Source organism: Ovis aries, chromosome 15 (assembly GCF_016772045.2).
Source record: "Ovis aries strain OAR_USU_Benz2616 breed Rambouillet chromosome 15, ARS-UI_Ramb_v3.0, whole genome shotgun sequence".
In the NCBI taxonomy this organism is placed as follows: Eukaryota; Metazoa; Chordata; class Mammalia; order Artiodactyla; family Bovidae; genus Ovis; species Ovis aries.
Window position 1 is genome coordinate 41,732,131 of NC_056068.1, and position 16,541 is coordinate 41,748,671.

Genomic DNA, 16,541 nt, shown 5'->3' on the forward strand with positions numbered 1-16,541 from the left:
GAGGAAGGCATCCCCAGCCAAATGGGCCCATAAAAGATCTTCTGGGCTAGACAGCACAGCCAGACCCCAGGGAGTGTCAGGAGTGCTCAGGGCCCTCTTGCCCAAACACTGCTAGGCCGAGACCCCTTTGCTCCTAGTCCCTGGGGCAGAAGGGTTGTGGTGAGGATGAGAAGTAACTGAGGGTGTCCCTTCCAGTTCCTCGTCCTCTCTTCTCTGTTGCCCACAAGGCCTCTTGCTTCTACCCTTCTACACCCAACCTTAGCTCGCCACTCCTCCTTTCAATCCAGATCTGCCTCCAGGATGGAAACCTGGGGCCCCTGCTGACTTGCTGAGGGCTGTGCCCTGTTCAGCCATCCGTTCTCTTATTTACCCTGTGTAGCCTGAGCAGCTGCTCCAGTTCTCAAGCCAGGTGTCATCTCTCCCTTGCAGAATGACAACCTCTGTACTTTGGGAGTCAGCACCGGGGTGGCCGAAAAGTCTGGGGCTTTGGAACCAGATATGGGCTTCCCAGAGGGCTCAGTGGTAAAGAACCTGCCTGCCAATCTGCAGGAGATGTGGGTTCAATCGCTGGCTTGGGAAGATCCCCTGGAGAGGACACAGCAACCCACTCTAGTATTCTTGCCTGGAGAATCCCATGGACAGAGGAGACTGGCAGGCTACAGTCCATGGGGTCGAAAAGAGTTGGGCATAACTGAGCATGTACTTCCTTTGGAATCAGATAGACTCAGGACTGACCACAGCCAGAGCTCGGACAACCACAGTACTGCACACTCTTTCTGTAAACCCACCACTGCTGCCCAAGAACAGAGAAAAATGTCAGCATCACCAGAGTGCACAGCCCCTGAGGGTCTGATTGCTATCTATGTGTCAGGACGGAGGAGAAGCCCTGTCCAGGCCAGGGCTCTGTCTCCTCTATCTGCCAGGGACAGAGCTGGGAACTCTGCCTCCCAGGATGAACACCAGACTCTCTGGGCCTTGATTGGGTTTTGGTGATGTTGCAACTTAGGGAACTCAGCTGTCCAACTCAGAGAATGAGAAAGGAACTCACTGAGTGTATACTCTGTGTGGGTACCATGTGTATTTCCTAATTTAATCCTTTCAACAACTTGAAGAGGTAGGTCCTGTTCCCTCCATTTTACTGATGAGAAAATTGAGGCCAAGAGGAAACTAATCCAGCAAGAAAGAGGCAGAGGGAGAATTACAATCTAGTCTGCCAAGGTCCAAAGCCCTCTCGCAGCATCCTGAGGTTAGGAAGCAGGATGGAACTATCCTGGCGAGACCCCCAACTTGCCCTCACTTACTCAGGATACAGGACCCAGGGGCTTCCCAGGTGGCACTAGAGGTAAAGAACCTGCCTACCAGTGCAGGAGATGTAAGAGACACGGGTTCGATCCCTGGGTTGGGAAGATCCCCTGGAATAAGGCATGGCAACCCACTCCAGTATTCTTGCCTGAGAAATCCCATGGACAGAGGAGCCTGCTGGGCTATAGTCCACGGGGTCACAAAAGAGTCAGACATGACTGAAGCAAGTTAGCAAGCACAGGACCTAACTCTGCAGTTGGCCAGGTCTAGGGACCCACAGAGGCACCTCTCAGTATTTTGAGCTGATCTCTGATGCCCAAGGAGACTTTCCAAGTGTGTCCAGGACTGCTGGGGGCAAATGCTGGGAACTGGGGGCATCTTCACTCTCCCAAGATCAGAGGCACTGCCAGGAGACTCCTGCTTTCACGGCAGAGACACACCGACTTATTATTTACTAAAAGCAAACCTTCAACATAAGAGGCCAGAAGGCTGATGTGCGTGCTAGGGCTGAGGGGCAGGGGTTCTGGGACCTTCTCTGGCTGCTCCTCACCCACAGCTGTGGTTTTGGTCAAGTCCCTGCCCCTGTGTGGGTTTGTCGGATGGGAGCAAGGACAGGACTGGTGCTTCTCCAGTGGCCTCTCCGTCATCCTCTGAGTTTGCAGAGAACTGAGAGGGATGTGTGTGCAGCCACCCCAAACAGTTCCCTCCATCGAATTCTTCATCTAGAGATAGACCAGCGGTATTAATAGCAACCTAATCTCTTTCAAATTCTTTGTGCTGCTAAAATGAAAGCAAAAATTCAAAGCTGGAAGAAGAACAACAAAAAAAAAAACCCCTCCCTTCTGAGAGTTCTGAGTCACTCCAGAAAGGTCAGTGGAGTCTAGGTTAACCCGTTGTTTCCCAGAAGTGCCTCTGGCTCTTCCTACACCCAGAGATTAACTGAGGGAATGTTAGAGCCACTCAGTTTGCAGGCTGTGCTCCTGGGATACTGTGGTCTCAGAGAGGGCTTTGGTCTCTGCGGGTCTGGTCACCAGGCTCAGGGAGAGGCAGCCCAGGGGCCATTGTAAAGAGGTCATACTTACCAAGAGCCCATAATCCAGCGGACGTGACCCCGCAGGGAGCTGGGGAGTCAGACAGACCTGTGGTTGACTTGAGCACTGCCGCTCATGGGGGACGTGATGTTGGCCAATCTTTGAGCCTCTGTTTATTTATCTGCAAAATAGGACCAATCATGATGTTAATAATAATAGTATATACATTACCGACCTCAAGGGCTGCTAAGAACAGCAAAGAGGTTGTAAAGGCCCTTGTGAAATTACTCCTCCTGACAGTGGGCCCGATGCCTGCTGGCACATAGGCAGCCCCATAGGAAGCCACCCTCCTCCCATGGCTGACATGTGCAGGATGGAGGTCTTCTGCCAGTTGTGGGTGGCAGGACTGTGCCTTATGGCCACTCTGTCAGAGAAGCCCCCTCCTGCCCTCTCCCTGCAGCCTGCAGTAACCATTCTCAGGGGCAGAGTCTATACTGCTCACCTAACAAATGTGGGCCTTCCTAGGTTGGATGAACGAACTAATAGACAGTTGTATAAGTAGAAGATTAAGAATATGAATGGGTGAGCACATGGACCCACAGACTGATGGATGGGCGAAAGGGCCACCCTACACAGTGAGGGGTCATAGAACCTCTAACAGTGGGCCCAGTCTTTTGGCCTCATAAGACCCCTGGCCTGACAACCAGTGGCTTCCGCTGTCTTATCTTATCCCCGCTGGGAATGCGCTCCCCATCTCTCCCCTGCAGGGCAGTGTGCCCATGCTGGGTTTGACGGCTACACTCTAGCAGAACTCCTGATGGAGGAGACCAAGTAGAAGAGGAAACAGATGAGGGGCCTTCAACTCAAACTTGCCTGGGTTATAATCCTTAGCCTGCCACTTATTAGCTGTGTGATCTTGAGCAAGTTGCTGCACCTCTCTGATCCTTAGTTCCTTAATACATAAGATGGAAATAATAAACAAGACAGCATCTGAAATACACCTAACATAGCGTCCAGTACTCAGCAGACAACCTAGACATGTCTAATGAATAAGAAGGAATAAAATTATATTAGTTTGCTTTCTTTAATGAATAGCCAGGGGAAAATTAACATATTTAAATGAGGTTTCGAGAATTTTTATTTTTTTGGTTATGCAATGATTGTATATTTATTCCTGCAGAGACTTAGATAATTTGCACCAGTTACAAAGGTAGCTAGACCAGTCAAGTTGCTTCACTTCATTGCACCTCAGTTTTCCTTCCTGTAAAATGGGCCAAGCTACATAGTTAAGCAACATCTGGGGGCTGAAAGAATCAAAAGAGCTGATGGTTTTTGGCAATGATCCACCTAACCTTTTACTGACCAGGTTGGAGAGGCAGCAAGAATGGTCCTGAAAACGGGTTAAAGAAGGAACTGCTCAGAGACCAAACATTACTGAATATTTTTTCCTTTTTTGGGTTGGTGCTCTAGATCACCACTTCCTGGAGATTATATTCTAAACTTGCTGTGATGGATGCGAGGTCCGCGTGCCCACGAGCTCCAACGGAACCCAGATGTCACCCTGAGGGAGGGACTCTGCTTTTACCTTGCTATTTTAAGCAGCGAGTTTATAATAATGGATGGGAGAGAAAGCAACGGGGCAGGAGCAGCGTGGGAACGGTCTGAGTGGACAGGGCTGCTGGGGCTCCCCCTGGAGAACTCAAGGCTCCATCCCGTCAAGTGTGGAACCTCAGCCAGCCTCCTGTCTGCTTTGTCCTGCAGCAGCTGGCGCCTCTTGGTGCTTGTCTCAGTTTGCTTCTGTTTTACTTTGCTTTCTGACCCAGGGACTGACTGAAGGTCTTTAGGAGCGGGAGGTAAAGGAAAGGAAGTGGAGATATTTCTGACGCAACTTTGGAATACTATGGCCCTAGAATCCTATGGGATGGGTCCCTCAGGTCTGTGGTTTGCTGTGATTAGGAGGAGTTCAGGATTTCAGGGACTCCTAGGGTTGGAGAAAGCCCCTGTAGTAGGTTAGAAACCCTATGACCCTTGCCCCAGCCTTTGATGAGACTCTCCCAGGAATGCGGGGCTCACTATTGTAAAGAGCAGCCCATTTCACGTTCTGATGGTTCCATCTACTAGGAAGCTTTTCCTTGCCTTGATCTCACCTTTCCGTCACTGGCCATCTGCCCTTCTGAGACAATAGAACTACATGAATGGCTTTCAGATATCTGCAAATAGATCTTATTTTTTCCTGCACCAGCTCTTTTCCAGGCTAAGGTCATTAGTTCTTTTTTTAATGACTTTTTAAATGTGGACCACTTTTAAAGTCTTTGCTGAATTTGTTAAAATATTGCTTCTGGTCTATGTTTTGGTTTTTTTGGCCACTAGGCTTGTGGGATCTTAACTCCCCAACCAAGGATCAGACATGCGACCCTTTGCATGGAAGGTGAAGTCTGAATCCCTGAACCGCCAGAGAAGTACCTTTAATTCTTTAAACACAAATTCTTGTCCTGCTTCCCTTTTTTTGAACATGCCCCGCATTGTCTGAATCTCTCTTGGCATGCAGAGCACAATACACCTCATGTAGATTAAGACAAAAGAAAAGTGAAACTGTTTACCTCCCCTGTTTGGAAACTATACTGTTAAGACAGCCTGGAGACATGCACACACATGGCATATCATTTAAAAAGTTTTCTTGGGACATGTAGTCCACTTTGCGGGTAGAACTGGGGTGTGTGGATATTTTTCTGCTGCCCTCAAACCCTGCTACCCTATACTTACCCAGCACCACCGCTGTCCCTGGGCTTCCCTGGCGCCTCAGATGGTGAAGAATCCACCTGCAACGTGGGAGACCGGGGTTCGATTCCTGGGTTCGGAAGATCCCCTGAGGAGGGCATGCAAACACACTCCAGTGTTCTTGCCTGGGGAGTCCCCACGGACAGAGGAGCCTGGCGGCCTGCAGTCCATGGGGTCGCAAAGAGTCGGATGCGACTGAGCGACTAAGCACCCCACAGTGCTGTTGCCCCTGATGCTGACACCCAAGTCGGGGTGATGGAAATTCATCAGAGAGCTCACCTTTGGGCACACCTGTTGCTCAATTTACTTACACAGAAACCATTAGGGCTGGGAGGCACAGCATACCCTGGTCCCGTAGCTCTCGTTCCCAAAAGTCAGGTTAAATCTGTCCTCTTGGCCGTGACCCACCTTCCTGTCTTACCTTCTCCAGCTACTCTGTTCAGAGAAATCCCACCAGCATTTCTATTTATGGCTCGGTCTAAACACCACTTCTAAAGAGAAATCTTCCTTAAAACGGTATTCCACTCATCCCAATTTCCCGAGTTAGGGACCCTTTTCTGGGAAAGCATCTCACTTTCAAAGTGTTTACCCTCTTTATCTTGTTTGCTGGCTGTCTCCCCGCCCCCACTGGACTCCATGCTCCTTTGGGGCCAAGACCACATCTTCTTCATCTTCACGGTAGAGTAGATGTGAGAGTGGTGAAGGAGGTCAGCTCACAGGTCCTCTACTTGAGATTTCTTGAGCCGACCAGCAGGGGTCACCCCAACTGTTTCAGAGTTGAATGGGGTTCCCTGTGCACTGTAGAGAATAACAAATGTCGAGATGGTGGTCACAAGGACTAAAACTCCCAGAGAAAAAGTTCTCCAATTCTTAAAATATAAGTCAACATGGATTTCTGGGTATCTGTGATCAATTGATACCTGTGGTATCGTGATCTGGGTATCTGTGACCACCTTGCCTGCCTCAGGAAGCTTGGTTTAGAGGTGTCTGTTGGGTGGGGGGCATCAGTAAGAGCTGTGGCTGATGCCACATCTGAGCCACCCCATAGCTCAGTAACTCTAGCACCTTCCTGAGCCCTTTCTTGGGACAGGTGGGTCAAGAAGAACTCCTGGTATTGTGGGCGGTGGCAGGGCTTTCTGGCTCCTTCCCCAGTAGTCTCCAGCAGACAGCAGCTTGCATAGGGCCTGGCACATAGTAGGTACTCAGTAAACGATGGTGTCTTCCATTTTCCCCTGTGTGTCCCAGCAGCTCCTGGCTGTGGCCTTGGCCAGGGTCTCAGGATGACATCTGCCTCTGGTGGTTTTCATCTGCTGTCCCCCAGAGCAGCTGCTTCAAGGAACACCCGAAGTAGTATAATCAGAATGGTTGTTGGTGCTTCGGGTCCCTGGAGTCATTCTTCACCCTCCAGGTGTTTAGGGATGAGAAGAGGTCAGGCAGAGGCCCCTGGGCTCAAGCCAAGCTTCTGGACTGCAGACCAGCTTGCAGGTGGCCTCTGTGAACTCCGTGCTAAGTGAGCTGGCTTTTCATCTTGGGACTATTCTGCATGGGAGGCATTCTTGTCTCTGTTCCCTGATGAGGAAACCAAGGCTCAGAGGTGAAGCCAGGCTTCCAGGCTAAGCAGCCAGTGAGGGGCAGAGTGGAGCCTCAGATCTGGATATCTGGTTCCCAGCCAGTGTTCCTTCTACCTTGCTGTCCTGCCTCTCCAGATGGAGACCTGACATGACTGGTCCCCTTTTCTAAGAGGAATCAGAGGAGCCAGACCCATGGCCTCAGGTTTATTGCCAGATCTTGGTCCTACACCTCTTAACAGCCAGGAAATGTGAAAGTGCAGTTAGTACTTAGAAGTAACAGTAGTTAGTAGTTAAAAGTAACCCCAACTCAAACTGATTTAAACACTCGAGACTTAATTCTTTGTGTGACTGGATAACTAAGAAATAGTTCCGGCTGCAGGTGAGCTTTGACCAGGGCTCCAGCTCCGTTCCTCTGCAGACCTCCTGGCTCTGCTCTCCTCTGGGTGTCCAGTTTTCTCCTCAGTCTGGCCTTCCTCATGGAGGCAGAATGGCATCCATAGCACCAGACCTGCACACTCCACCACCCAGAGTAAGACAGGGCATCCGGGTCCCAGATCACTGCCGTGTGCTCCTTGGCTCAGTCTGGATCTATTGTCTAGCCCTGAGCCAGTCTCTGGTGACATGGATGAGATTATGCTGACTGGCGCCAACCCCAACCAGGTCTCAAGGCTGCTACTCCATGGAAGAGGGCTCAGTTCAGTTCAATCACTCAGTCGTGTCCAGCTCTTTGTGACCCCCATGGACTGCAGCACTCCAGGCTTCCCTGTCCATCACCAACTCCCGGAACTTGCTCAAACTCATGTCCATCGAGTTAGTGATGCCGTCCAACCATCTCATCCTCTGTCGTCCCCTTCTCCTCCCACCTTCAATCTTTCCCAGCATCAGGGTCTTTTCTAATGAGTCAGTTCTTCACATCAGATGGCCAAAGTATTGGAGTTTCAGCTTCAGCATCAGTCCTTCCAATGAATATTCAGGACTGATTTCCTTCATGATAGACTGGTTTGATCTCCTTGCAGTCCAAGGGATTCTTGAGAGTCTTCTCCAACACCACAGTTCAAAAGCATCAATTCTTCGGCGCTCAGCTTTCTTTATTTTTAAAATTTCTTTTATTTATTTATTTATTTATTTTTTCAGAGAACTGAAAGAAAAGGGGAGGGTTAAGTGTGGCTTTGGGGCAGCAACCCAAGGTTGCTGTGGTGTGTACTGCACAAGGCACACAAGCTCCACCCTGGCTGAACCTCCAGAACCATGACTTCAGCAGAGTCCTGGCAGGTCCAGTGAGGGCTGTTCCTCAACTGAGGGTCAGAGTTGCTGCTGAAGGGCATGAGGTGAGGCATGGGGCAGGAACTCAGGAGACACCATCCCTTCCTCCTCCTGCATCTGGCCAAGCAAGGTTGTACGGTATAGTGGCCTCCAAATCAGAAAGATTTTGATTCAAATGCTTGGTCTTTGTATGATTTGGGCAAGTGGCTTCCACTCTCCAAACAGTTCTCTTATCTATAAAATGCAAATAGTAATGCCTACAGCGTGAGGATTAAACTAGGTGATGTTTGTAATGTTCCTAGATAATGCCTAACACCCAGTAGCTGCTCAATAAATGGCTGACAAACACAAGTCTGGCTCCCATTGGAGAATCTTCCATCGGTTATGGCTTCAAGGAGTTCGAGGCACCCTTCTGGGATGGCTGTTTCCTGTACAGCCTAAATTAGATGCAAAATCTCTAAGGTCACCTCTGACTTTGTAAACAGAGCGAAAGAGCAGGAGGAAATGCAATTCCAAATGCCCTCTGCTCGCCTATTTTAGCCCTTGTTGCTGTAAACTCAAGCAGGCTCTCTCTGCGGTTTGCGGCTCCTGGAAACGGGACCCGGCGTGGGTCAGGGATGGGACTGGATTTGACTTGTCCTTTTGGCGTCTCCTCAGCCTGTGGAGCCCAGGCCTCTTGGAGCATCTTTGGGGCTGACGCAGCGGAGGTTCCGGGCACACGCAGTCACTCCCGCCAGGAGGCTGCCATGCCCCACACTCCCGAGGACGAGGAGCCCCCCGGAGAGCCACAGGCAGCCCAGAGCCCCGCCGGCCAAGTAAGTGCCTCCCTTCCTGCAGCTTGCCTGGCCGGGGCCACGCCGAGCGCCCTGGGCTGAGGCCGTAGGGTGTGCCACCAGCCTTTGCAGGCGGCAGTGGGGCTGGGGAAGGTGTGTGGCTTCCACACCAAGGAATACATATCCAAAGGTCATTTGAGTTGGCCCCCACACACCCTGAGAGTGGAACCTCCTGGGCTGTGTCTGACTGAGGTCTCCTGGGAAGTCACACTGCCCTCCTAGGATGGGGAGGTACCTGGAGGAGAACCCCCAGCATGGAGGGCCCTGTCCTGTCAGCACTGTGGGCACCAGCCTAAGGTCACTTAAGCCGAATCCTCTTAAAATGAAGATCGAAGTTTCTTAGTAAATAGTGGAAAAGGGTTTCAGTCAGATTTTATTATAAAAAAGGCAATGATGAAAGTAAATTGAAAGGTTCCATTGAGGTTTAACTGTACAAATGATATCGTGAAGATAAATTTTTAACCGTACATATTGCAAAAATAACGTATAAAAATATACGTTAATTTTTAGAATGAACAGAGAATTAATCAAGTATGTTGATTTTTGTATTACATATTTTTTATGCCAATGAAGCGATCTGTTCACATGATGTCACACCTTTACATTTTACTTTATAATAAGCACCTTCATTAAGAGATTCTGCTTGTTTGATATTTAAGGGCTTCATTCATTTTCCTAAGGACCTCTTTCAGTCCCTCAATATTCCCTCATGAAGAACCTATCTTTCCATCATCCTCATAATTTTGAATTCATCTGTTAACTGGTCTAACTCCATGAGCTCCTCGTTCGTTGATCTAAGATCTTGTATGTGAAATTCTCCGACGTGGCGTTTTGAACCTGATGAACTTTGCAGTTGATTTGCACTGAACTTATACATCTTGTTGTACCTGACAGTTCTCCAAATGTCCCTGAGACTGAGGGAGAGACACTCGTTAAGTGAGGGAAGGTTATATGAGCTGGCATTAATTTGATACATTTGAAAAGTGGGCAGACTCTTAGTGAATAGTTTCATGTTATAATGACATTTGTTTTCTTTTCACATCGTGACTGTGGGAACTAAGATAATAAAAAGAACAGATAATTGGAAAAGAACAGCCTCTCAGCCCCAAGCTCATGGGACTGAGATCCTGTAGAACTTGGCAGCCTTGGAGAGCCCTTGAATTTCTAAATTCCAGTGAGCCAAGCCCCATGCCCTTGGCCGTAGGCACCAGCTCTGGGCTTTACTGAGCCCCACTCCCAGGAGTGTCCTGGGCTATGGGGATGATGCTGTCCAGCTCCTTTCAGTGGCTCCAAAGGGTTCCTCTACTCCTCCGCAGGTGACATCTAGCCTTCCCCACACTGTGCTCTGCTGTTGCCCCTCTCCTGCTGCTGCTCCTAATCACGTGCGGACAATTCCCCCAAAGTGTTACCGACAGTGACTGTAAGGTTTACCCAACAAAAAGTTTGCTAATCTACTGAAATCTTGGGGTTTAAAGAAAGGAAGTACAACACAGAATAAAACACTTGTGTGTGTGGTCAGTCATGTCCGACTCTTTCGTGACCCTGGACTGTGGCCTACCAGGCTCCTCTGTCCGTGGAATTTTCCAGGCAAGAATACTGGAGCAGGTTGCCATTTCCTCCTCCAGGGGCTCTTCCTGACCCAGGGATCGAACCCTTATTGCCTGCATCTCCTTCACTGGCAGGCAGATTCTTTACCACTGAGCCACCTAGAAAGCTAGACTAAAACACATCTGGATTGCAATGTCACTGCCCCCAGTCCTCAAGTCATTCCCTTTCCCAGGTTCTATCCCCTTAGCATCTCCACCCCTCAGTCCTGGATCACTTCTTGCTGTGGTCATCCCTGACCCTATCCACTTTACTCACAATGATAGTGCCCTTAAGACAGGTTGTGATGTAAAATCTAGCTCCTGAATCCTGGGCAACTACCCTGAATGGCTGCCACGCCCTGATCCCCAAGTATTCAAGTGCTCCTAAAAAAATAAATTAACGAAAGATGGGCAGAGACACAGCTCCATCCTCGGTGAAGAGATCTTTTTCACATTGAGTTCAGTTCCTCTTGGTTTCAAACCTCTCTAATTAAAAGACACTTCAAACCTCCACCGAGACGCAAGACCAGATAGTACAAAAGCCTGCTGGCCTTTTTCCCCATCATGGCTTCAAATCACACATAGGTGTAACTTCACTGGGTCAGAGGTGAGGGTGAATTTCTAGGGATAACTAAGCAGGGATAGGGTGCCAGGAGCTCACTACACAGCTGAGGGTCAGAGAGCCCCAGCTGAGCAGCAGAAACTCCAGATTCCAGCCCCCACAAACTCACTTTCCCAAACCAGACTTCTATAACAAACACCCTGGGCCCTCAGGGTCTCTGAAGGTCCTCCATGTGCTCATGGGGAGATGAAAAAATAAAGAGACTGTTTGTGGGCCTCAATAGCCTCTGCAGTGCCAGAGTCTATCAGGAGAAGGACCCATGAGGAACCTGGGTGAGCTGGAGCCAGGATGCCCGGATCCTGTGAGAGGCACATTAGTGCAGGATTTCAGAACTGAGACTCTGGAGTGAGGCCAACCTGGGCTGAAGTCATAACTCTTCCATATGCTGGTCAAGAGACCTGGTGTTGAGTCTGTTAACTTTTCCATACCTCTGGTTCCTCATCTCTTCCCCAGGGCAAGTGTTAGTGGCTGCCTCTTGGACCCTGTCTGTTCAGCCCAGCCCTTGAGGGCCTGCTTTGGCCTGAGGGACTGTGGAGCTGGGACAGGTTAGACCCAGGCTGAAGGCCACATCAGATTCAGTATCCTTTTATTCTCTGCCCTGACTGACAGGCCCTGGGCCTTCCTGAGTCCTCCAGAAGCCCACAGGCATCCTAAGTAAAGAGCATCTTCCTCTGCAGTGCCCATCAGACAACCCACATGGGGCTCCTCCGGCAGCTGCAGCCTCAGGGGACAGTTAGGTCTTGAGAGTTAGACTGGAGCCTTGGGGGCTGGAGCCTGAGTCGCTCAGAGCAGCAGAGGCCAGGGAAGCAAGGTTGGCCAGGAAGACTGGGCTGGAACTCCTGGTGCCGTGTGAATTCCACTCTGTGAAACAGGCAATAAACAGACCATCCTTCTGAGTTTACGGCTCCCTGCGGTCCAGCCCTACTTCTGGTTCCTCAGGCCCCAGCCCCCACTTGCCATCGCTGACTGAGGCACTAGCTGAGGCCGTCTCACACAAAAACACAAAAGATCCTGTTTTTCTTTCTGCTCACGCACACACACACACACACACACAAACACAGTCATAAGCACACGAACACTCATACACATGCCAGACCTAAACACACTTTCAGACACGCACAGACTTGGACAGATAAAGAGATATACTGTTTAAGATCCCAAGCAGAAGCTATAATCAAAATGCACAAAGAACTAAAGCCTCCTGACAACGCCCTCTGGTGAGGCTGTGTCCTGAGCAGTGTTTCCTGGGTTGGCCTTTGAACAGGGAAGGGCCGAAAGGGATGAGGCTGGTAGCCAAGAGGCTCTGGTAGGAGCAGAAGCTGTGAGGATATAAGCCCGCGACCTTATGGGATCACAGACTGACAGTAGGTCACTGACCAGATCTCAGGTCACATCTAAGCCCCTTCCTCTAAAGACAGGCAAAATCCTGCCTGGTCTAAGTCACCTGGGAGCTTGTTACCCCTGGATTCCTCTGCCAACCTCCACCCGCTGGACCAAAGCCTCTGGGTGTGGACCCGCGCATGATTGGCAGCTCTGCTTCCTGGTCAGGCTGGAGCCTGCCTCCCCCGACTCCCTCAGTTCTGTCGTCACAGCGGCCTGTTGTGGGTGAAGACCCACAGACGCATGAAGGAGGTTTCTGCGTCTTCCTAGAGCCTCTCTGCCTCCAGTTCCTCCAGGCTTTGATGCCATGGCACGTTTCAGAGCCTCCTCCACCCCTCCCCACACATACCAGCCTGTCTCCGCCTCACTGTGGGGCACCAGACCTGGCCCCAGGCCCTACAGGCGGTGTGACCAGGACATCAGCCCTTTCCAGGCCTGTAACCAGCAGCCGTATTAGCAACTCCACTCACTGGAACTGCATGGCCTCCTCAGAGGGGCCTTCCAAACCTCAAAGTATGGAGACAGTCATATTAACTATAAGAGCCCAGTTCTCACTGGATCTCACCCCTCTCCCCCTCCAGGGGTTTTGGAAGGCCCCAGGGGCAGGTCAGTGTGAGCTCATAAGCTGACGTCATCTTTCACGTCATCTCCTCCGGCATCACTCTGACCACTGTTCTCTAACCACTGCCTTACCCCACTTCTCCATTATCCATAAAGCCACTAATAACTGCTAACCTTGTGCTGCCAGGTGCCACAATTTTCATTGTTGTTCAGCTGCTAAGTGTGTCTGACTCTTTGCAACTCCATGGACTGCAGCACACCAAGCTTCTCTGTCCTTCATTATCTCCTGGAGTTTGCTCAGATTTATGTCCTTTGAGCCGATGGTGCTATCCAACCATCTCATCCTCTGCCGCCCCCTTCTCTTTCGCCTTCCATCTTTCCCAGCATCAGGGTCTTTCCCAATGAATCCATTCTTTATATCAGGTGACCAAAGTACTGGAGCTTCAACTTTAGCATCAGTCTTTCCAAGGAATATTCAGAGTTGATTTCCTTTAGGGTTGACTGGTTTGATCTCCTTGCTGTCCAAGGGACTCTCAAGAGTTTCTCCATCACCACAATTCAAAAGCATTGATTCCTTGGTACTCAGTCTTCTTTATGGTCCAGCTTTCACATCTGTACATGACTACTGGAAAAACCATAGCTTTGACCACATGGACCTTGTTGGGGTTACTACTCTATTAACTCAGTTAACTTTCAAGTCCCTTTATGAGGTAGGCATCCATCATCAGTTCCATCTCATAGCTGAGCAGACTGAGGCACAGAGTAGTTAAGTGCCTTGCTCCAGGGTCACACAGCTTGTAAGTGAAAGGCCCAGGATTTGCACCCAGGCAGCCTGGCCCCAGAGCCCACATTCTTGGTCTATGCCCTGCACTGAGCTCTCTCAGCTTTGGCACTGGGGCCTCTGTGAGAGGTGCTAGGACCAAGGGAATGCTGTCCTCTGCTCCCAAAACCGCTTGTCAGAGACAGCCAACCTGGGCCCCGTAGAACTTACCACCTTATAAATCTGAAGTGCCACAGCTGTGGTCCCAATAAAACAGCACGCTTGGGTGTGTCTTGAGCCCTAGAAACCCAGGCCACCGTGCTGTTCCTGCTTCAGGCCACACACACGTGTTCCTCTCACTCCAGGCCTCCCTGAGCATCTACTTGATCCAATAAGTCCCCTACATACGAAGGAGTTCTGTTTCGAGAATGCATTTGTAAGTCTAATTTGTTCATAGGTCCAACAAAGTTAGCCTAGGTACCCAGCTAACACAATCAGCTGTAGACTACTGCACTGTAATAGGTTTATAATACTTTTCACACAAGTAAGACATAAAAAAGCACAGAACATAGTGAGCTTTTATACCTTTGGACATCCTGGGCTTGAAATAAAGAGACTGTACTCCCGCACTCTATACAGTACTGTGCGGTAAAGTACACAAAACACAGCTGCCTGGAGAGGATGTGTGCGTGAGACAAGCACACTAGATGCGTGAAATAACGTGACTTTACATGCAAATTCACGTTCCCATCTTTGAAATTTCACAGCTTGAAGGTTCGTATGTAGGGCACTTACTGTACTGCACTTTCTGGTCCTCTAGACAGAAACTGATGTTCAGCCCTCACATACAGCAGCGTCTGGTTGACATGCTCACTGAAGCACCCAACTAACCATCAGCATCCTTGCTCCCACCCCGACCCCTACCCCAATTATTACTTAACTGAAAATGAGGTTGGAGTGTTTTTTTGAAAAGCAGCCCTCTGCATCCAGCCCTAACAGGAAAGGGTCTGTTTGTGGAGCTCCTAGAACCTCTGACCATGAAGCTGCGGGGCCTCCCCATCTTTTGGCCCAGAACTGGATAGCATGGTGGCCGCCACCATAACCAACCTGGAACTTTCTCCCTGCTTAGTGTAGTAAGAGGCACATCCAGACTCGCTACCATCATCCCGCACGGCTGTCCTGTTAGAAGAGAAGAATTCCAAGCAGGGTTCCCCAAGCAGCCAGGGAGTTCTGGAAGGCACAGGAAATGCTTCTGTTTCATAGGAACATGAAACATGAGCCACGTGGCAGAGTGAAGGGGGCCTGCGCTTCATCCCTGAGTGTGACCCTGGGTGGGTTATTCATCATGCCTCAGCTTCCTTATCTGTAAACTGAGTGTTCCAGTAATAACTGCTCACACCAGCTAAATTTTAAGGCAATTCCAGGCACGATGCTAGGTTTCTGTCTATATTTTCTCATTTAGTTTTCACACTAACGCTGTGAGGTCAGTATTATTGCTATTCCCATTTATAGATGAAGAATTTAAGCACAGAAAAGAAAGTAAGGTTCACTAGGCAACACAGCTAAGGGGTTAGATTGTAAGAGCCTAGACTCAAACCCAGGCAACCTGACTTTACCAGAATAACATATAGCCAGTGCTAAGCAAAGCACTCAGCTTTACTCAGTGTTCAACAAAGTTCTCAGTCCCTCGCACAGCACAAAATGGTACACTAAAAAGTTTTCACAGGTATCCCTGCTGTTGGTCTTCTAATGCCACTGCGGGGACAGAGATCATCAGCCCCAGGAAACTGGAAAGCTCAGAGCATGTAGGTATTATGGCTGGAGACGCTCAGAGCATGTAGGTATTATAGTTGGATGCAAGGAGAGAAACCAACATGTGAGGCTCCTACTGTGTTCTAGGCTAAGCTCTTTGTACTCATGATCTCAGATGACCTTTACAATGCCCTGTAAGTTAGCAATGCCTGTACCTTTTTTATAGATTAGGAAAGTAAGTCCTGGAGAGGTTAAGCCAGTTGTCCAAAGTCACATAATGAAGAAGTAACAAGGCCTGAATTTCGCTGCCTCATGGCTTGTAGCTGAAAAACAGGCCTAGAATGATGGTTTTTCTTCTTTCTAGTCCAGAAAACACCCCATTGCAATGCAGTGGAGTTTGAGCACACAGGAAATGGATGGCAGTTCACTGATGTGTGGTAGGTACTCAGCAAAGATAGAACTGAGTTTAATTTACTCAATAAATGTTTATTGAATTCATTCACCAAGCATTTATTGAGCTCTAACCCACCAAAGTCCCACTCTCAGGGAGTTCACTTCCTTGTGGATTTACAGCTGAATGACAGGTCTCTCTGATCTGATTTGCTCTCATGACCTTCTCTGATCAGGAACTGGCGGATCTTTGTTCTATGCCATCCCCAGAAATATCTAGACCTTAACACATGAGACTGGGTAAGGTGGATTGCCAGCTTCACTCTCCACTTCGCCTCCCCTTGGCTGTTGAGACCCTGTGATCACTTGTCAGTGGGCTAGGGCTCCATCTATACCCCAGTGGAAGCCCCTGGAGAAACGCGTGCTCTACCGTGGTGGGAAAAGGGTTCAGGACTCAAAAGAATCAATCCTCTGTCAGGAATGAGATGAAGGAGAAGCATAGTGTGTGTTAAGTCCTTGGAAACTGGTAATGACTGTGCAGAGTGGGGAGACCACCCTCCCAACCCTCCCAACTAACCCTATGAGAACCGTCTTACTTACTGTGCTTCCTATGTGACTGACAGTGCTCTAAGCATTTTACACCAACAATTCTAGGAGATCAGTATGATTATTACCCATTTTACAGATGAGAAAACTGAGGCAAGGAAGTACA

General features: G+C 49.4%; 1 protein-coding gene across 9 annotated transcripts in view; it reads left to right on the top strand.

Moving 5' to 3' along the window:
• The window catches only part of IRAG1 (inositol 1,4,5-triphosphate receptor associated 1), a 118,972-nt gene that overhangs the window by 37,174 nt on the left and 65,257 nt on the right, over positions 1-16,541 (top strand). For 7 of the 9 annotated variants that reach the window (XR_009596628.1, XM_027979395.3, XM_042233060.2 and 4 more), the window contains exon 2: positions 8,603-8,760. The exons of the other annotated variants lie outside the window; for them this stretch is intronic. Coding sequence is in view for 5 of the 7 variants with exons in the window: in XM_027979395.3 (XP_027835196.2) it covers positions 8,603-8,760 (158 nt within the window). In the remaining 2 variants the exon portion in view is untranslated. The remainder of the gene's footprint in view (positions 1-8,602; positions 8,761-16,541) is intronic. 9 annotated transcript variants of the gene reach the window in all.